Source organism: Amblyomma americanum, chromosome 3 (assembly GCF_052857255.1).
Source record: "Amblyomma americanum isolate KBUSLIRL-KWMA chromosome 3, ASM5285725v1, whole genome shotgun sequence".
In the NCBI taxonomy this organism is placed as follows: domain Eukaryota; kingdom Metazoa; phylum Arthropoda; class Arachnida; order Ixodida; family Ixodidae; genus Amblyomma; species Amblyomma americanum.
Genome location: NC_135499.1, coordinates 117,417,692 through 117,439,324, shown reverse-complemented (window position 1 = coordinate 117,439,324; position 21,633 = coordinate 117,417,692). Strand labels below are relative to the sequence as shown.

General features: G+C 45.9%; 1 protein-coding gene and 2 non-coding genes across 3 annotated transcripts in view; 1 reads left to right on the top strand and 2 right to left on the bottom strand.

Moving 5' to 3' along the window:
* The window catches only part of LOC144123256 (diuretic hormone receptor-like), a 190,650-nt gene that overhangs the window by 99,702 nt on the left and 69,315 nt on the right, over window positions 1-21,633 (bottom strand). The window contains exon 2 of the mRNA XM_077656116.1: window positions 3,616-3,887. Within this exon, the coding sequence (XP_077512242.1) occupies window positions 3,616-3,832 (217 nt within the window). The 5' untranslated portion in view covers window positions 3,833-3,887. The remainder of the gene's footprint in view (window positions 1-3,615; window positions 3,888-21,633) is intronic.
* TRNAI-AAU (transfer RNA isoleucine (anticodon AAU)) lies at window positions 12,191-12,264 on the bottom strand. The gene has a single exon. It is a non-coding gene; the product is annotated as a tRNA-Ile (tRNA).
* On the top strand, window positions 19,345-19,418 carry TRNAI-AAU (transfer RNA isoleucine (anticodon AAU)). The gene has a single exon. It is a non-coding gene; the product is annotated as a tRNA-Ile (tRNA).

Sequence of the window (21,633 nt, the reverse complement as noted above, 5' to 3'; positions counted from 1 at the left end):
GCGGAGGCATATGGTGTTGTGCAGTGGTGTTGAGTGCAGCGAAAAGTGTTTTGTCCGGCGCACTGTGCGAGGCGATTCAGAAAGACAAGGGGAGCTGCATGGACTCAAATGTTCGGAGAACATTCTTCTGGACGGTGAGCGAGTGTGACGTTCCTTGTGTGTGCTACGAGGTTCCGCGTTCGACGGCGCGGCGTAGACGGAGACCCAGATGACAGCGGCATCATCAATTACCCAGCCATGCTCTTTGAGAGTGACGACCAGAACGAAGGGGTTTAAGCCCAACCGGACCCAACCGGACCCGCCGCCGCCGCCGCGGGGAAACGGGCTTTATCCTCCCCAATTGCCGTGGCGGTTCTAGGGGAGGCCTCCCGAGCACATCCCAGGACAAGGGACCACTTTCCCGGCCGGTGACCCGCGGGAACTGTCAGCGGGCCAGAGCGCGCCTTACCTTGAGGAGCGAGTGTCAGTTGATGGATGGAGAGCGGAGGCCGGTGACCCGCGGGAACTGTCAGCGGGCCAGAGCGCGCCTTACCACAACCGACGCTATGCGCTACCTCGAAGACAACCTTCTTTCCCTCGGACTCAACACGTGAGGGGGGCGAGACCATAAGTGCGGTGGTATGTTTGTGCGCCCAAGTGAAAGCCCTAGCCCCCCTCCTTCCCCTCCGGCGTGGGCGTCCTCACCCTAGGGAGTGTGGAGAAGAGGATATAAAAATCGACAAGCAGTACGAAAGAAGGACGCTCAGGACGACATCGTTCGCCAAGAGGGCCTTCAGCGCCGAAGCCCGACGGCGTGCAGCTTCTGCCAGCAACCGCTCGAGCTCAACTCCGGAGCCCCTCCATCGTCCCCATGAAGTCGTCGGCACGTAAGCTCGGACGCCCCAGCCTCTGAATCTTAATCATGTATAATTATTGAATATATCTGTTTGTTTAAACTGAGCCATACGGTGTCTCTTTGCCCTCTCCGTCCCGTGTGGACCTGCGCATTATGGGGGTCATCACAACTGCTAAGTTCATCATTACGATATTGTAGACCAATGTCAAGCCTCTGTGGTATTTCAGGGGCGCATTGAAGAGGGATTGAACAAACGAGTCAACAAGGTAATGAATGAATGAATGAATGAAATGTGCGTTGTCTAGGCTTAGTAAATGCATCGGATCCGACGACATCTCAAATGAAACAAAAAATGCAACGACTTACGACTGCATGATAGGTCGAATACGCATGAATGTTCTTGAGCAGCAATTGTCAACCACAATCACTTTCGTTTAATGCTACGGCATTGAGAAAAGCTCACCATTCGCTTACGTAGGCTCACAATGAATCGGCTCAACAAAAACAGTGAAACTGATCTGTCCAACACCTTCAAACCATCCAACTCAGAAAAGAGTTCATCTTACGAACTATCCACATGGTTGGAACAAAACAAACTACACTTCAATGCAGTAAAGACGAAAGACTTTGAACAAGTTAGTGCACAAAAGTTTCCTGGGGTATGGTTTGGTGTACATATAGAGTTGTCTTGGACCCCTCGATCATGTCAATCACCTGCTCTCTGAACTCGCGAAGTCTGTCGGATGCCTTATAAATATATATAGCCTGTCTTCTACCTCTCTGGGTAAAGCAATCACTCTACTACTCCCTGTTCAAATCTAAACTTTTTGTACGGCATTCTAGTCTAGGAAACGACGACAAAATGGAACTATGACAGTCTACAACTGCTGCAAAGACGTCTCCTCCGAGTTTTTGTCAATCAAACCAGCCCTATTAGATTGTTGTAAAGGGAACCACTTTTCCCCACATTTGATCTTTTACTAGCAAATAAAATCTAATTATGTATACTGGCGTAGCAAATATATAAAAAGATATTCCACGCCGTTTACACACCTGTCTTGGCACAATGTGAGATTCGTAACCTAAAATGCAGAAATAAAAAAGCCAGAACAAATTATGAAAGCAAGATCAGGAATATCAGGTAATATATAAGTTAAATAACTATGCTGCTATTTTGGACTTCTACCAGCCCGGAAAAACGTTCAAACGTGAACTTCGGGCAATTTTGTTTTCTGTTGACACTGTCAAGGAACAGTGATAAATGTGTGCTTCCTCTTGTTAACCTTTTCTAACGTGTTCGTGTAACATGAGCGAATGTTCAATATGATTCAGATTACTTAAAAAAAACAAATCTGCTGCTCCAGTCCATAGTGGTCGAGTAAGTAGAGCCATGCTGTATAGAATGTAAGCGTGTATTTGTAACGCGGCTTCTTTGTTAATATTTATTGATGTCAGTTATTGTACCAGATCTTTGATGTACTGCTGTAGGCTGCTCCCTTTGTTACGGGTGCAGAGACCCCGTCAGGAAATCACGCCTTAAGTTTCTGCCGCATCCTGCAGTGCATTTTCTCCATAGGAGGTGTTATAAGAAAGTCTACGGTGTTAATGGGGGCTGCGAGCATCTTACGCTACTAGCGGACGACTTCGAGCTTCAGAAGGACGACAATGGTCGCAGGTAGCCGTCAGCCGTGTTGCGATATTGAGTGGCTTGCTACTACTGACCGAAATATTTTTAGAGGGTTATCCTTCAGTGGTTTGTTTCTTTGCTTCGCGTAGTAGATGTCTGTCCGCTATCACGTGCCCACCCACACAATTCTGGCATAGGAGAGAAGAAAAATTTGAATTTAAGGAAAAGTAAGGCTCTGTAACTCTCTTATCGGTGCACGCTTCAACGACTCCGTGACGGAAGAGATAAGGAGCAAATGCAAGAGGGGAGCGATAAATAGTTTCCGTAGTGGAGGACTACGTATAAATTTCAATTATCTGAGTGAGTTCACCATGCGCTGACATCGTACAGCACACAAGCCACAGCTGCAGGCCTCCTCCTTTCCCATAAACAGTCAGAATCATTATATGAAACAGAATTTAGAAATGTGGATTCCCCGGTAAAACTGTCTGGAAGTGGTGGGATGTAGCCGATAGATCATATACGAATGTTATTTTTATAATATGACAAAACTGGCTTTTCAGGCAGGTGGACAGCTTCAGCTGATGATATGGAGTCACTTGAAGCCCTTCTTGCAGACCCAATTGAATATTTGTAGGCGCCCAATAAACAGAGAAATCCTTGCCCATGGCATATATCGTTGGACACCTGAACCGCGCCGTAAGAAAAGGGATAAAGGAGTGAGTGAAAGAAGAAAGAGAGAAATAGGTGCCGTAGTGGAGGGCTCCGGAATAATTTCGACTACCTGGGGATCTTTAACGTGCACTGACATCGCACAGCACACGGGCCCACGGGCCCTTCACTACGGCACCTATTTCTCTCTTTCTTCTTTCACTCCCTCCTTTATCCCTTCCCTTACGGCGCGGTTCAGGTGTCCAACGATATATGAGACAGATACTGCGCCATTTGCTTTCCACCAAAAACCAATTAATATTATTATTATTATTGCCCATGTGGAGGCCTCACGAGCAGTCAGCTCATTGGGGCGCTCCTACTCGCTGACAGTAAGCTTTGGCGCTGAGTATGCTATGATGATTTCGACAGACACCGCTTGAATGGTTGTAGGCGCCGCACAGGTCACTTCCCTCTGTTGAAACAAAAAAATGAGACACACCTTGAAGGTACGCTTGCGACTCGTTGAGAGCGGCGATGTAGCAGCGTATCTGAGCGAGGGATAGGTTGGCCAGATAGCTTTCGTCGAAGGCTACCTCCGGATTTCCTCCTTCCTGGTGGTCTAATGTGAAGTTCTCGATGGCAGCCACAAGGGAGTCAAGTGCTGCGCTGTGCTCGCTCTCGGTCCAAGAGCCAGCACCACCGCTTCCGCTTTCCATCCTTCACCAGTGCAGCCTCTCGGTAATCCGTATGTGTAGCTCGGGTAGGTAGTACCTGCGAGAAGTCAGAGAGCACAAATGTATCTATAATGTTTATGGTGCAAGACTTACGAGTCTAACCTCAATATCTACCTGAGGCGAAACTCTCGATGCTTTGTATCAAGCCATATCAAGACGCTGAGCTACGTGGAAACGCGTTTCTAACGTAAATAGTTATGTGCTCATGTTAACGTCGCTCTAATGAGGCGTTCATTATTGAACCTTTGTAGAGGAGTGATGATCGATAGCGTTGGTAACAACTTAAATTTCAGGTCCGTGCGCCCGATTGGCTCCAACGTTGGTGAGGTGCTTTCACTACATTTCTTTTCTCTTTCTCCTAGCGTCAGCGTCTGCGCGCGGAAAACCCGCCGGTGCTGGAAAAGAAAAGCGGTACTCTGAATTTCTCTACCCACAATAGCCAGCCGGCTGCACGTAACTAATTCCCATCGAAACCCAGCCCAAGTTTTTATCTTCCAGGAAATTCGTATGAATCAGGCAGCCCTAATAACATTAAAGACTTCCTATAGGCTCTACTGCCTTCTTATACATATTTCCTCCTGTCTGTTCATGGTCTCTAGACTGTGTTTAGAAAAAAATTGTACTAAAATGTATGTCCATACATCTATAAGTTGCATGTCGGCAGTCTATACACAGTCTATAAACAGGAGTTGCTACCTATAGCTCTCTACAGCCTTTATCGACAAAGGTATGTGGAAAGTCTGAAGTCTGTCTGAAGAAATTTTGTACCCTGGCCCTTTTCCAGTCAGCTCATATTTTGTAGTTGTGTCATGACAACGGAGTCAGTTAACTTTTGAGCGCTGAAGCACCAGCATGATAACATACTGTGACTGAGAGGGGCTCGGTTCTTGATGGTTATCCCACATAATAATATATTAAAAATTATTTGTTTCGTTTTTCTTTTTTAATGGCAGGACAAGAAAACATTTACAAGATCTCAAGATTTTTGCGGTCACCATTCATTGGAAATATAGGTGAAAAAAATATACCTTACAAACTATTTTCTTTTGCTTGCGTTTTGAAGCTTCACACTTTCTCGTCCAACTGTTTTTTCCTCCTCAGCCTAGGCCAGGGCTACGATGTCTCTCTTTTACAAGCGTCGCCTGTGAAGGTGATGTGCTCTTTAGAAAGCGCGCATGAAATCTAAAAAATCTGACATCCAGGAGCACACAAGGAAAAATGAGCTTCATTAATAGAGCGAAAAAAAAACAACAGCAGGTAAACTTTTACGAACAAAATCTAGTTCTTTCGTAATGACGGCCTTTTTCTCACCTATTTCGAGGCGCTGAGAATTTCGAGAGAGTAAACTTAAGGAATCAGCGGCAAAAGATAATAAATGAATTTAGTTTTGCACGCATATGTTAACAGTTCGAAGTGAATCCTCGAAAATGTGAAGAGCATTATTCAATGTCGAGGAATTCCCTTTTTTTATGAGCGTTCACTGTCTGTCAGATCTAATCGTCTACTTGCAGAAAATATAATTGGGCGAAGGTAGGGACGGCTATTCTTGTAAGCCTGAGGAGCAGTCTTTAGCACCGGGCAGCACTTATTGGAGCAGAGCGGCGTTTAACATTTTACGAACCATTCCGAACGCGTTGTGCCAGAGGTTAACATTAATATATTCTAAAATTCTATTCCCTATATTATTATAGTTAATAATTATAATACAAAAATTGCCCGTCCGCTTATCGTTGCGCTCTTGTCATGACAAACGGCCTATAGCCGTAGCTGTGTGCAAATAACCAATTTCACTGTTCTTTAAAGTATGTTTAGTGAATGTGTCAAGAAGCCTTGCTGAAGAACCTAAACGCTGTGACTTGGGTGACCTCTAAATGTGGACGGAGAGGTCAAGCAGTCAAAACATCAATAGCACAATTTGAATGCATTCATGTTTTTTTCCGCAGCCCTTAATGAGGTGAGCGTGGTGCGTGCTGTGGTTGCGGAACGCCTCCAAGAATCTCCTGAGCGTGTGGTGCAAAACAGAAGATGTGAGGAACACATTCACCAAAACACGCACAGACGATAGTAGGCTTGCACAGATTAACATTCATTCACAGATTAACATTCATGAGTTACGGCTCCTCCCAAAACTGGACAGTTTCTATTTCGACTGGGAAGCCATTTGGATAAGTGTGCGGTAATCAAGTCCTAGTTTAATAATGAAGAATCATTTCCAGCCTTGCCCGGGCACTGAAGGTCCTTTCACATACAGAATCTTGACGACAGAGAATCATCACTGGATCACATGAAGAGTGTGATTGTAATTACTTTGGGCACAAGCACAAACATAATGAAATAGCTGCTGACAAGAAATTGCGTGGCAAGGCTACTAAACTGAGCCTCGAAAACGTGCAGACGATCCTGAATAGGGTTTTCATTGCGCGACTGCTTTTCTATAGGCTAACAAGTACCTGTCTGCCCAGCCAGCGAATCAGTGAGTAAACCTTCTTTTAGGCATTGCCTGCTATGAACCGAAAAAAGCATGAGCTGATTCTAACTGATTAAGACCTAATGAAACTCCTTGGGGGTCTTTTCCTGGAAGGGTTGCATAGTTCCGCGAAGCGAAATAAATGACAGATATTGATGTATCGAACCTCGCCCTCCCGCATTCTTTCATAACGAAGTTTACCACAAGGATCACAGACTACAACTTGTTGATCTCAAAACTGAACCTGGCGCGTTGCTTTTGGCCGTCATGTCGACATATTAATAGTGAAATTTCATTGGTCTGAAGCTAATAACTGGATCTAGGAGAGGTGACATTAGTAATTTTTCTGTTGCGAAATAAATACTGCTGCCGGTTTGGCGTCGTTACTCTGTAAACACTGCGTTATCTACCGACTACAGCTAAGTGCATCAAAAGGTGAGTCATTTTCCGAACCGAAATGGTAGGAGGAAAAAGTTATGGCAGGCATACGAACAAAATACAAAGTGATACTTGATTATTGAGACGAAATGTCGCCAAATGTTATGAATCTTAGCGTAAGCAGTGTCAGTCATGCATTTTTAAAGCCGGTGTCTCTTCCTGAACCAATTCCTCTTCATTTAATCTTTTATTGGTGTTTCCGTCAACAAGCGGTAAGAGGCACTGTGAACATACTACACATGAGCCGATAGGATGAAAGATTTACCCTGCTTTTCCTCCTCTTGCAAGTAAACAGCAGCACTTTATTGCCCCCGTCAGCGCCATCGTCATCGCATGCCTTTTCTACCATTCCTTTTCGCTAATGCTCACTGCAGTGCCAAAATCATATTAATCGAAAGGACACTTAGACCTTTGCTTATTAAATTTTCTGCCTCCCGTAGAAATCACCTTAGTTTTGAATTAAATTAGGACCCCCATTACAATTACGCAACGCACTTCAGTGAGGGAAACGGAGTTTAACAAAAAAATTTTGCATCAGGTCTTCCTTCTCTTCCGCGCCATCCGCGTCAGCTCTTCTTGTGCACTTGCATGCGGGAGGTCAATTCTGGGTTATTCAAATATACATGGTAGGCCGACTACTGAAGCAAACAAGGCTTACGAAGGCGTAAATCCATATATGCCGAGATAATCCTCAGCGCCCACCAGTTTGCCCTCAACGGCGCTATCAAGAGTGAATGAATTAGAAACGCTGGTTAATGTTTATTGTTTTTCGCCCCGGCACTATTATTTATGCCCTTTGCCCAGAAGGAAATTTCGATTAGTAGGCTATAACTTCAGAGGAAGTTCCGTTGAAAAGGGTGGAAAAATTGCTGAACGTACGCAACCCCAGTGTCTCATGCCGTTTTTTTTTTTCGGGATTATAATGACGCTTTCAGAGGTTACCGTACTCTTCGTGGTCTCTCTAGTTCTGTGCACTTCAACTGTTACCATGCACAAAGGATGGTAACTTCCAGGTTCCGCCGCTACCCCTCGTGGATCATTCATCATGGCCCATAACGGAATGTGTTTACCGAAGAATTGCCAGGAACAGCGGTGCACAGGCGGCTGTCGTCGAAACGTGTTCCCTTCGCCTGGAGCTGACGGATTGCCTGCTTGTGGGGCCTGCAGCCGTGGTTCGCCGTGCCGAGATATGCCAAGTTCGCACAAGAACGTTTGCGCCTCAGACGAACGAAACATCTCGCGACAATTTGTCATACAGTGTCGGTTGCGCTAGTCCTCGGTTGCACCGTCGCAGAGTGGGCCGAGAGCTTGGCGGCTTGCCTTTGTCCCGCATAAACACCTGCACAAATGCAAGCTCTAAGTTCGAATACGCAGCTAATAGACTCTTGCCTACTCATTTCTTTCAACTACTTTTTCTTCAGGCTGATAAATTTTGTGTGCACGATTTGCGAGCACGAGCCCCTCATTCAAAAGCGAGCGTGACAAATTAATGAATACAAAATTACCAAACACTTGAAATTTTTTTTTAAACGACCTTTGAATGTGATAGCTTAGGGCAGCCATGAAGAAGAAAGCTGCCGGCATCTGTGTGAAACCTGCACCTGCCAACAGTGGCAGGTGCGTTTAGGGAGATTCCCCCTCACCACCAGGCAACTACCAAATGCTCCTCTTCTCTCGTCACCCTTTCCACTGGTAGGGATGAGGAAAGAGACACCGGACTAAGAATGACTCAGCAAAAATAAAAAAGGCATACAATGACTCCGCAAAAGTTATAGAAAGCGATTGCGAATAGAAATAGAATAACATGCCTAGAAATTATGGTCAAAAGCATTTTTGAACGAGAAACAATTTGTGAACGCAGTCTTTTCATATCAACATCACATATCAACAATCAACTTATCTGCACATCACCCCACAGCAGTCTTGAATTCTTTTTCTAACAACGTTTTTGCGGTCGTCAAAAGCGTACACCTTTCGTTTTCTATGTGACTTCACTGGGTCTTCACTGTTCAATGCGACGGATGGAAACCCTTGAAAAGAAAGATTTTGCAACATATCAGAAGAATGGACCATTACCATCATTATTACCGTAAAAGTGTCTTCTAATTTTCCAGTTTAAAAAAAGCATTTTGTCCGAAATTGCAGGGCTTGGATTGGAACGGGAATAGAAACAGGACTGGAATCGATTGGCGACTGAAAGAAAAATGCTGTCGCATTTCCTCCGCATTAGTTCAGTTGATGGTTCTTAAATGTTTTCTTTACGTGCATAAAGTTAGCCTGCATATCTATTTACCCGTATTTGTGCAACTTCCATTATTGCGTGCAGTGCTTTCTTGCTGACGAATACAACCTTAACGCGGCGTCGTTGCTTCCAAGTTAAGGAGCACCCAGAAGGTCATCTTTCAACCTTACATAATTCGTACTATAGTCATTAACAACAGAATAACGGTCCTTGTTTCACCTCTACGGTCACTTTTTCCCCGAAATTAGCTCAGTGTACTTCACCATCCAGTACTATAGAAGTTGCAGCATTCTCGTTACTGCTGACCCGCACCGGCCGTCGAAAAAAGGGATGAATGGAGCTCAGTAATGCTGTGTGCTTGCTAAGAATAAAATCATACGACTCCTTTAAAACATCACCGCCGTAATGATCAGCTAGGAAACCTTTACAGCAGGAAAAAAGGCCTCCCCATCGATCTCTAATTAGCCGCTTCATGCGCCGGCCGCGAGAACACTTTGCCCAGCGAATTTGAGAATCTCATATCCTTAATCTGACTCGCTGCTCGCCACCTACTGCAAAATTCCCTTTTTCTAAGGGTCCATCTGATTACCCTGTGGCATTACTGATTGCATTTGACCTGCATTAAGGATCCTGAACAATTTAAGTGCTTCTCCTTGATTTCCGACAGCATATCATTGCTCCAATCTGTTCCATAAACCAGTGTACTCTTGGTCTTTTAACGCTACTCCTAGCATAATTATCTTCTTACTGTGGGACGCTTTGCCTAATTCAATTTCGAGTCTTTGCGTTAGCCTCCAGCTTTCGTCCTCATTTGGGGAGTGCGGTCGAGGTAGAAGTTGCATTTTCTTCAGTCCTGAGGGATAATATAAGGTGCTGCTCGTACTAATGAAGTGCATGAAGTGCATATCGTGATTCCCCCTGGGAACCTGCTGCCATTCTCGAGCTAATTAGCTGCAGTGCCTCATCGCTTCGAGAGCCTCACTACAAGTTTTGAAATAGTTTCGAAAGCTTTTTACATTAATTTAATTTTTTCTCGCGTTTACGCTACGCTATGTTTACATTCTGTAACTGTTCTTATTTACCACAGTTGCACATAGTGATTTTAATTTCAGTTCGCGACGCTGAACGTGTTAGCTTGCGTAGGCGGATTAGACGGGACACAACTTTATCTGAAAAAGATCGCGTTTTGTTGTGCCCGTTCCTACGAGGTTCCGAACAGATAAAGACAAAATAAGATCGCTATTTAGGTGTAAGAAGGTGTAAGAATTGCCTTACTCCTTTGGTGTGTTACGACGCCGTAGCTGAGAACTGGGCCGTACTGCGTAACAAAATCAGGTATAATTTGTACACAAGTTCAGTAGACTGCAGAGCAGGTCTGCTACCGAACTCGGTAAGGATGGTAAACCAGGACGTGCAGTCTCGCCTGGAAAGCTTAAATCCTTTGTGCCGTCGTTTACTCTGGTTACGTAAGAAAAGTATTGCGTTTAAATTCAAGCATCGAAACTCTTTCACCATACAGCCTTATATGAGAGGAAAGCCGTTGGACAGTATTCTGCATAAGCTCCGTTTTGGAATTAGTCATCCGCCCTTTTGCATCCCGTAGTTAATGTGCTACGGGTTCTTTATCCAGCAGCACAAGGTGTTCCGCGTGCTGAACACATGTGAAAACATTCTTTTTTTTAGCCCGCATTGCATGACATCTAATTTTAAGGACTATTTCCCGAGTGGCAGAAATAGAAATATCAAATGAAAAAAAAAACACACCAAATATTCAGTGTCCCTAAATCATAACTGCAGCTGTGTTCCAAATTGCAAAACAAAATTTCAACTCTTAGAAACGACCCTCTAAATTTGCCCGCAGATAAACTACGAAAATATAGAAACCTTGCACCCATCTACGTCGCTTGGACGAGCAGCTAAAGAAACCTCGCGCTCGATCATTAGCCATGCCCCTTTCTGTTTCATATTTTTCTAGGGCGGGTTCAGCGCATTATTGGGTATTCTTCCTTACATTAAAATATTTGACAGCAAACGGGAGTTCCGGGGTTGAACAAAACGTAATAAATGAGGAGTCGTCCCCAGGCACAAAATAAATGGCGGTGCGTATAATGTATATTGTGTGGTATAACCTCTTGAAGCCGTACATGGGCTATGACTATAAGGCTAGTCTAGTCGTAGTGGAAGATTCCATATCAATTTCGGCTGTCTGTGGTTGTGTGACGTGCAGTGGAATCACACAGCACAAGAGGGATTTTGCATTAGACTTCCATCGAAACGCGGCCTCAGCGGCAAGGATTCGATTTGGCTTTCTCGGGGTTTGGAGCTGAACGCCACAAAATTAAATAAATAAAGCTTTTACGAGTTTTTACATATCAAAGAAACACTGTGGCCTCGTGTTTGATACACGCTGTAGTGATGTGTTAGGTCTACAACTCATTCTACAACAAATGGTTCTTGAACCTGCATCAAGATTGTATTATACGGGCGCGTTTAGTTTCAATTTACTCCGTTTGCAGCACCCGCAGTTAAGCAGCACCAATACCTTGGGCTGAATTTCCTGCCAGTGCGCTGAGCGAAAAAATAATCTTTTGAAAACAAACACATCCTATGGTGTTTTGCCTAGGATGTACTGCAATTTCGAAAAGTAGGCTTTTTCTGTTCAAGAGGTCCTTTTTCGGCACAGGACTTTGAGTGATGTAGCACATCAGAATACAACTAAGACGTGCACACTAGTAGGCTGGTTACATATGCTCAATAGTTAACCTTCTAACTATTACTTTTGTTTGTTTATTCTGAACGTAAAAGCGCAAAAACACAAGGACACAAACTAAGGCAGACAACACGAGCGCTTACTCTTACTCTTGATAAGTGTCTGCACATGCCTACAGGGCACGTGCAGACACTTATCAAGAGTATAAATTTCACTTCTTGCATGAAATAAAATCAGTTGGAAGTAAGCGCTCGTGTTGTCTGCCTTAGTCTGTGTCCTTGTGTTTTTGCGCTTTTACGTTCAGAATGGAAAACCAACTCGCCCAAATGCAGCCATTATTGAATTACAACGCCGCCCGACAAACGGCTTTTCTGCGACACGAGCTTCTTAACGCTGTCCGGCTAAAACTGCGTAGAGGTGGCATCATGCAGTATTCAGGGATCCCTAAAGTTGACATGAGAAAAAAAGGACAAAAATAAAATGTGGCCTGCGCAGGGATCGAACCTACGACCTTCGCGTTATTAGCACGACGCTCTAACCGACTGAGCTAGCAGGCCAGCTGAAGGTCTAGTGCAAAACTTGATGATGTAATGGTTTGTATACGATTAAAAGAGGCATCATGCGGTTTACAGGGATCGATCGGAAGGTGTACCTCCTGCGTTTTCTGTAGGTAGAAACGTTATTCCATACAGATCTATGGGAGGAGTTCTTTTATAATGGTACGCTGGAGGACATCCTAGTGAAATATTGGGTCCCAGCAGTCTATAGGAGGTATTCACTGAGGCCACGCTACCAGACGGCGAAAGCGTCGCCGCAGCAAACGCGCCATGTTTGTGGTCGTTTCGCGAAAGATCGCGCAGTGTCACGGTGCGCCGTGAGGTATCCGGCCTGAATTGTTGGTGATCCGTAACACCTTTGCACGTTGTTAAATGCGACAACGTTCAATTTTCTTTGTAGAATGCTTATTGTGCATAAAGTTTGCAGAAGAATTCTGTGCCGTGATTTAACTGAGCTGCGTGCCGCAAATCGGCAGCAAAACTGGCCGGCTGCATTGCACGCAAGAATGTAAACGACTTGCAGCTTTTAATATCAGTTCATAAATGTCAGCTACTCATGCAGCACACATAGTGGATAACACAACACATGATTAATTACCCATATTCCTAAGCGGACGCTGCTGAAACTCATATTTCCAGCGGCTGTAGTCCGCGAACCGCCGAATACTCATTGTTTCAGCAAAAAGGCATATTGTGTCATAGCTGCTTTGTTTACGCGACAAAATGGTCGAGCAAATACTGTCATGCACTCGCAGCACAAATGGCAGACAGCAAGAATGTTTTGCAGGTTTGAAGAAACGTAGCGTTGCTTCCAGTGCACAAGACCTGGAATCTGTAGGCCGGTTCGCAGCAACGCGATGTGCAGCAATTCCGCTACATTCAGTAGTAACACGTCACTTCCAGCACACAGAGATGACAAGTTAAGCTAGCTAAACGAACATACACGTTTAACTACTCACCTAGGTAAAAAACGGCACTTCGGCCGTCGGCACCCTCAGCACGGATGTTCGGCTCGACCGCTTGTCAAGCAATTGCCCCCTCTCATAGATTAGCATACTTTAATTCCTCGGCCTGTCGGCAAACTTACGCCGTGCACAAGGCGGACCTCAATATCGGTGAATTCAACGCACGGCAGCCGTCTTGTAGTACGTCGCACACCACGCCGGCACCTGCACATTCCTACGGGTCGACGTTTCCACAAAGTGTAACATTTTCAGCGTGCCCGCTCTTTTCTGCATCGCGCAGTTCACGGCGTATCCACTCAGTCACACGGTGTTACGGGTCGGACAGAAATGATCTGCGGCGAGACGCTAAATACACTCACATTTCACAGATCACAAGCCAGGTAAATGCTGCTCCTGCCGCGCGCGCGACCACCAACATGGCGAATGCCGCGCCGGCCACTAGCGCCCCTTGCGGATGACGTCATGTGAATACCTCCTATAAAAACGCGTTCTATAGGGTTTCCGGCTTTTACAGACTAATGGCGCGTTCACACTTGGACATTCGGCGGCGAGAGGAAGCGGAATCCGCGGCCGCCGATATGCTGTCTCGTTCACACTTCCCGGCCACCGCATCGCCGCTCATCGTCTGTGTGTCGTCTGCTCACGGCGTACACAGATGTAGCAAGAGGTTAATCGATGCTGTCTACATACCAAAACCTTATGCACGCTTGCGTACGCTAAATGCAGCTATTTTGTCGGACGTTACGACATTTCTAACATTCTCACTTTTTAAACGCCCAGTGGCGCCATCTGGTTTTTAGGACAGGAACTATTGTTGTCAACAACTCGACGCCCGTCTTAAGCCTAAAGGGGAAGAATCGTCGCCCGAAATAAAAAGTAAAGCAAATTTATCAAACGTTTTCTTACGGGCGAGATGAGACAAAGCGAAAGACCGCTGGCTCTTTTATGGCCAGTGAACGCGCTGAAAAAGGCAGTAACAGCGACGAATTCTGTCTGAAGCGAGGAGTCCTGCATCGAAGGGCGCCGCCATGTTTCTCGCCACGGGTACTCGCCTTGCTATTGGCTGACGAGATTCGGCGGATTTTTTTCCGGCGACAGAATTCGGTCCAGGACCGATCGGCCTTTCCGCTGGGTATTCCGGCGGAATCTCTTCTGGCGCGTTCACACTTGCACATTCGGCGGCGAGAGCGAGCGGAATCCGCTTCCGCGGCAGAGATTCCGCCGAAATACCCAGCGGAAAGGCCGATCGGTCCTGGACCGAATTCTGCCGCCGGAAAAAAATCCGCCGAATCTCGCCTTCCTATTGGCTAAGAGCACTTGCTGCTGGGCTAGTTGGTTTTGGTTCATAATTAAATTGTTTTTAGGCGCAAAAAAAGGGCAAGACACATAGGGTAGGTGACAGGACGAAGCGCCCACTTCCAACTGATTTTATTGCATGCGTGAAACGTACTTAAATAGCTTGTCGTCACATGTGCAGATGGGTCACCTAAAGCTCAAGTACGACTTGATAAGGCGCGCTCCAGGAATTTCTTTTCACAGTCGTACAATACTATCGATGTGTCACTTACGCACAGGTCGCCTTTCTTTTTGATAAAAAACGCTTCTATCAACTCCCTAGCATTAGTATTCCAGCTTTTGCCCAGAATGCGCACATCAGTGAAACAAGGCTCACAATTGCGAGACGGGCACTTACTAATGTGCTTAGTTAGATGTGTGCCTTCCTTTTTCTGCTCTACGTTTCTCTCATGTTCCCTCGTTCGCTCATTCAGGCACCTGCCAGTCTGGCCTATGTAGGAGTGCCCGCAAGACAGGGGGATTTCGTAGACCACCCCTTCAGCACATTTTACGAACGGTCTCCTGTGCTTTGTTCCGCAGCCTCGTTCCTTGCTGTTCTCTTTATCAGTACGGGAGCAAAGACCACCTAGCTTTCTCGGTGCCGAAAAGGCGAGCCGTACAGCATGGCGGCTGGCAACTTTTTTCAAATTATGGCGATGACTACTCAGCGAGAGCAACTCAAGCGGTTAGAAAGAATTTCGTTCCAATATCTAAAAAATCCACAAAAGTGAAATCGGCCACGATGGCCTTGTGTGATGGTCTGGGGTTGAGCACCCTTACTAACCAGATTAGAGATAGCAAAAAGAGCGCGCTCAAAGTTTTCTTTTCTGTCAAAACTCACAAGCAAAGCATGCCGTTTAGAACTATCGTAACCAAAAAAGGCACGTGGCAGAAAAATCTTAGCATGTATTTGACTAAGCACCTGTCCAAGCTGCATGTAAATGATCCTTTTTCGACAAAACGGTCAAATGATATTTGTGAATTTTTGAAACCAACCCTGATGTTGGGAGTGCTTTTTCAGTGGATGTTGTAGATTTGTTCTATTCAGTCCCTCATGGCCCCTTGTTCTCCGCTGTTAGGGAATGTATTGAGGAAAATGACCCGATTTTTTTTCAGAACTCAGCCGGTATTTCCATAGATGACTTTTTAACCTTAGTACTGTTTTACCTGGAATCTACTTTTATCACTTTTGACCAGCAGTTTTTTCCGCAGAAATCAGGCATATGCATTGGGCCCTGTGTGGCACCGGTGCTATGTCACATCTTTTTATCTCATACTGACTAAGCTCTGCAGCAAGTTTTACCCATTGACAAGGTTTTTAAAGTATTTAGGTATGTTGATGATTTATGATTGTTTCAACTAAAGAAGGTCTTTACAACCTTAAGAAAACGGTGGACAGTGTTTTATCTGCCTTTAGAGAGCATGGAAAAGGTCTGGAGTTCACGCACGAACTACCTGCTCATGATTCATAACAGTTTTTAGACTTGAAAATTGAGTTCTGTGGTGATCGGGTCTGTTGGTCTTACTTTCTGCGTGCAAAGAAGCAGCTGCTACCTTTTGACTCCTCCCATTCCAAACTTGTTAAACGCGGGATTGCTTCGCTTTGCCTTGAATCCGCTCTCAAAAAGTCATGCCCTCACAAAATACGGGACAGTTTTTATAACCAATTGGCTAGGCTTTTTGCAGCCGGGTTCCCCCGTTCGCTCGTGACTGCGGTGGTTGAATGTCTCCTAAACAAGACAAAGAATGGTACTGGTAGAGCTAGGCCAGAGGTCCCTAGAGAAGAGGTAAGACCAGTGGAGGTGCCATACGTGCATCGTGTGGCCCATAATTTGAAAAAAAGTTGCCAGCCGCCATGCTGTATGGCTCGCCTTTTCGGCACCGAGAAAGCTAGGTGGTCTTTGTTCCCGTACTGATAAAGAGAACAGCAAGGAACGAGGCTGCGGAACAAAGCACAGGAGACCGATCGTAAAATGTGCTGAAGGGGTGGTCTACGAAATCCCCCTGTCTTGCGGGCACTCCTACATAGCCCAGACTGGCAGGTGCCTGAATGAGCGAACGAGGTAACATGAGAGAAACGTAGAGCAGAAAAAGGAAGGCACACATCTAACTAAGCACATTAGTAAGTGCCCGTCTCGCAATTGTGAGCCTTGTTTCACTGATGTGCGCATTCTGGGCAAAAGCTGGAATACTAATGCTAGGGAGTTGATAGAAGCGTTTTTTATCAAAAAGAAAGGCGACCTGTGCGTAAGTGACACATCGATAGTATTGTACGACTGTGAAAAGAAATTCCTGGAGCGCGCCTTATCAAGTCGTACTTGAGCTTTAGGTGACCCATCTGCACATGTGACGACAAGCTATTTAAGTACGTTTCACGCATGCAATAAAATCAGTTGGAAGTGGGCGCTTCGTCCTGTCACCTACCCTATGTGTCTTGCCCTTTTTTTGCGCCTAAAAACAATTTAATTATGAACCAAAACCAACTAGCCCAGCAGCAAGTGCTCTTAGCCAATAGGAAGGCGAGATTCGGCGGATTTTTTTCCGGCGGCAGAATTCGGTCCAGGACCGATCGGCCTTTCCGCTGGGTATTTCGGCGGAATCTCTGCCGCGGAAGCGGATTCCGCTCGCTCTCGCCGCCGAATGTGCAAGTGTGAACGCGCCAGAAGAGATTCCGCCGGAATACCCAGCGGAAAGGCCGATCGGTCCTGGACCGAATTCTGTCGCCGGAAAAAAATCCGCCGAATCTCGTCAGCCAATAGCAAGGCGAGTACCCGTGGCGAGAAACATGGCGGCGCCCTTCGATGCAGGACTCCTCGCTTCAGACAGAATTCGTCGCTGTTACTGCCTTTTTCAGCGCGTTCACTGGCCATAAAAGAGCCAGCGGTCTTTCGCTTTGTCTCATCTCGCCCGTAAGAAAACGTTTGATAAATTTGCTTTACTTTTTATTTCGGGCGACGATTCTTCCCCTTTAGGCTTAAGACGGGCGTCGAGTTGTTGACAACAATAGTTCCTGTCCTAAAAACCAGATGGCGCCACTGGGCGTTTAAAAAGTGAGAATGTTAGAAATGTCGTAACGTCCGACAAAATAGCTGCATTTAGCGTACGCAAGCGTGCATAAGGTTTTGGTATGTAGACAGCATCGATTAACCTCTTGCTACATCTGTGTACGCCGTGAGCAGACGACACACAGACGATGAGCGGCGATGCGGTGGCCGGGAAGTGTGAACGAGACAGCATATCGGCGGCCGCGGATTCCGCTTCCTCTCGCCGCCGAATGTCCAAGTGTGAACGCGCCATTAGTCTGTAAAAGCCGGAAACCCTATAGAACGCGTTTTTATAGGAGGTATTCACATGACGTCATCCGCAAGGGGCGCTAGTGGCCGGCGCGGCATTCGCCATGTTGGTGGTCGCGCGCGCGGCAGGAGCAGCATTTACCTGGCTTGTGATCTGTGAAATGTGAGTGTATTTAGCGTCTCGCCGCAGATCATTTCTGTCCGACCCGTAACACCGTGTGACTGAGTGGATACGCCGTGAACTGCGCGATGCAGAAAAGAGCGGGCACGCTGAAAATGTTACACTTTGTGGAAACGTCGACCCGTAGGAATGTGCAGGTGCCGGCGTGGTGTGCGACGTACTACAAGACGGCTGCCGTGCGTTGAATTCACCGATATTGAGGTCCGCCTTGTGCACGGCGTATGTTTGCCGACAGGCCGAGGAATTAAAGTATGCTAATCTATGAGAGGGGGCAATTGCTTGACAAGCGGTCGAGCCGAACATCCGTGCTGAGGGTGCCGACGGCCGAAGTGCCGTTTTTTACCTAGGTGAGTAGTTAAACGTGTATGTTCGTTTAGCTAGCTTAACTTGTCATCTCTGTGTGCTGGAAGTGACGTGTTACTACTGAATGTAGCGGAATTGCTGCACATCGCGTTGCTGCGAACCGGCCTACAGATTCCAGGTCTTGTGCACTGGAAGCAACGCTACGTTTCTTCAAACCTGCAAAACATTCTTGCTGTCTGCCATTTGTGCTGTGAGTGCATGACAGTATTTGCTCGACCATTTTGTCGCGTAAACAAAGCAGCTATGACACAATATGCCTTTTTGCTGAAACAATGAGTATTCGGCGGTTCGCGGACTACAGCCGCTGGAAATATGAGTTTCAGCAGCGTCCGCTTAGGAATATGGGTAATTAATCATGTGTTGTGTTATCCACTATGTGTGCTGCATGAGTAGCTGACATTTATGAACTGATATTAAAAGCTGCAAGTCGTTTACATTCTTGCGTGCAATGCAGCCGGCCAGTTTTGCTGCCGAGTTGCGGCACGCAGCTCAGTTAAATCACGGCACAGAATTCTTCTGCAAACTTTATGCACAATAAGCATTCTACAAAGAAAATTGAACGTTGTCGCATTTAACAACGTGCAAAGGTGTTACGGATCACCAACAATTCAGGCCGGATACCTCACGGCGCACCGTGACACTGCGCGATCTTTCGCGAAACGACCACAAACATGGCGCGTTTGCTGCGGCGACGCTTTCGCCGTCTGGTAGCGTGGCCTCAGTGAATACCTCCTATAGACTGCTGGGACCCAATATTTCACTAGGATGTCCTCCAGCGTACCATTATAAAAGAACTCCTCCCATAGATCTGTATGGAATAACGTTTCTACCTACAGAAAACGCAGGAGGTACACCTTCCGATCGATCCCTGTAAACCGCATGATGCCTCTTTTAATCGTATACAAACCATTACATCATCAAGTTTTGCACTAGACCTTCAGCTGGCCTGCTAGCTCAGTCGGTTAGAGCGTCGTGCTAATAACGCGAAGGTCGTAGGTTCGATCCCTGCGCAGGCCACATTTTATTTTTGTCCTTTTTTTCTCATATCAACTTTAGGGATCCCTGAATACTGCATGATGCCACCTCTACGCAGTTTTAGCCGGACAGCGTTAAGAAGCTCGTGTCGCAGAAAAGCCGTTTGTCGGGCGGCGTTGTAATTCAATAATGGCTGCATTTGGGCGAGTTGGTTTTCCATTCTGAACGTAAAAGCGCAAAAACACAAGGACACAGACTAAGGCAGACAACACGAAAGCGCAAAAACACAAGGACACAGACTAAGGCAGACAACACGAAAGCGCAAAAACACAAGGACACAGACTAAGGCAGACAACACGAAAGCGCAAAAACACAAGGACACAGACTAAGGCAGACAACACGAAAGCGCAAAAACACAAGGACACAGGCTAAGGCAGACAACACGAGCGCTCGTGTTGTCTGCCTTAGTCTGTGTCCTTGTGTTTTTGCGCTTTTTCGTTCAGAATGGAAAACCAACTCGCCCAAATGCAGCCATTATTGGTTTATTTATTGACAGGCGTGTAGCCCTGGTAACTAATATTCATGTCAGTTTTTATAATTTCGAGACCGCACTTACTCTCGGCCCTGCGCCCCAACAAAGTTTGCTTACACAGCGCCAAATCACATGCAATTTCGAAAAGTTTGCAGGCAAAGCAGCCCCTCCAGTCCAAATAGCTCGTCGAAATAGAACAAAAATTTTTGTCCACGGCACTAAGGGTAACTGGGTTTTCAAAATTCGAGAAACTGGTATGGATAATATTTACTGTGGGCTACACGTCTCTCAATAATTCAAGGATCTATCAGCAGCAGTAAAAAGTTAACTATTTCAAATTTGTTGACCAGCCTACTAGATGCATCTCATAGCGGTATTCTGAGGCGCTAGACCGCTGACAATGTTATGCCGAAAAAAAAAAACGCTCTTCTAAATCCAAAATTAAGTTTTTCAAAATTGCACAATATTTTATGTGAATCACACGGTATTTTCATTTACAGTCATAAACATGCATAAAGGAAACACGTATGCCTTACAGGTTGTAGGCTGTGTAAATGCTGTGCTGCTAATCTTCTGGAGGAGAAAGAATAACCGCTTTTTTTAAGCAATAATTTCGTTAGTATACAGAAAAAGTTTTCGGGATGAATGCTTGTACTAGGAAATGAAAATGTCAGGTGCCCTTGATAAAGGGACAAATAGGACTAGAATATAAATTATCTATCAGGTGTGTGAGCATGCAACGCACTCATGTATACATGTAGGGAGTCTCAACTAAGAAGGATCAAGGTTTAAAGTAAAACCAAAGCTTTATTCCAAACTGAAATCCAGTGAACCGTGTTAGTAGTTATGTAAAGTACCTGGTATTATTTTTTTCGCCGAGGTTAATATTTAGTTGACATTAATTATTTAACTTTTAAATAGGGCTTTTAACACCCAAGCGTGAACTTGAATGCTTTCGGGCGCCGCAAAATTGGTGCACCTCAAGTTCTGCCGACGAAGTAACCTAATGCTGCCTTTTTTGTTGGGCCAAAATGAAAGCCCGCGCAATCCAATAAATACCACGTGACCGTGTGCTTCGTGCGCCCGAATGCGCCGCGATCACAGCGGCCTCATCCAAGACTTGGCGAAGCGCCGTTGCTTTGTGCCTTCTAAGGTAACCACGACACAGTTTCGTATGGGGCATGGTTCTGAGGCAAGCGCTAGCGGCTGCAGACGGTAACGAAAAAAGCGTGCGACGCCTGTTTCTGTGGCGATAACTGCTCAATGCATGCAGGAGAATAACAATACGATGCATTTTCATGAATGTAGTGCGACAGTAACGACCAGCGAAGCATATTAACACGCTGGAAAATGACCCGTTAAACGCAGCACTTCTCGCGAGCGAAAATATTAGAAATGAGGCAAAAGGTTGATTTGGCGTTCGTTTTCCCTTCTTTTGGGCATAATATTTTCAATTTCATAGTACGGTGGGTTGTGAACGTTTCAAGAGAGCTGCGCACAGTTGTGTGCAACGGGCAAGGGTTTCAAGGACTTTCGCAGTGATATCCGCCTAAAGAATGTGGTCGAACGTCTCGCCCTTTGCGACAATGCGGCGGTGGCACCTTTGCAGCACGTTCACTGTAGAATCGCTGATGACACTAGCGGGTATGTCGCTGGAGACTTTCGCAATTTTTGTCTTCAGTGCTTGTGGCGTATAGTTGTCGGGATGCAGTACACACAGAATGT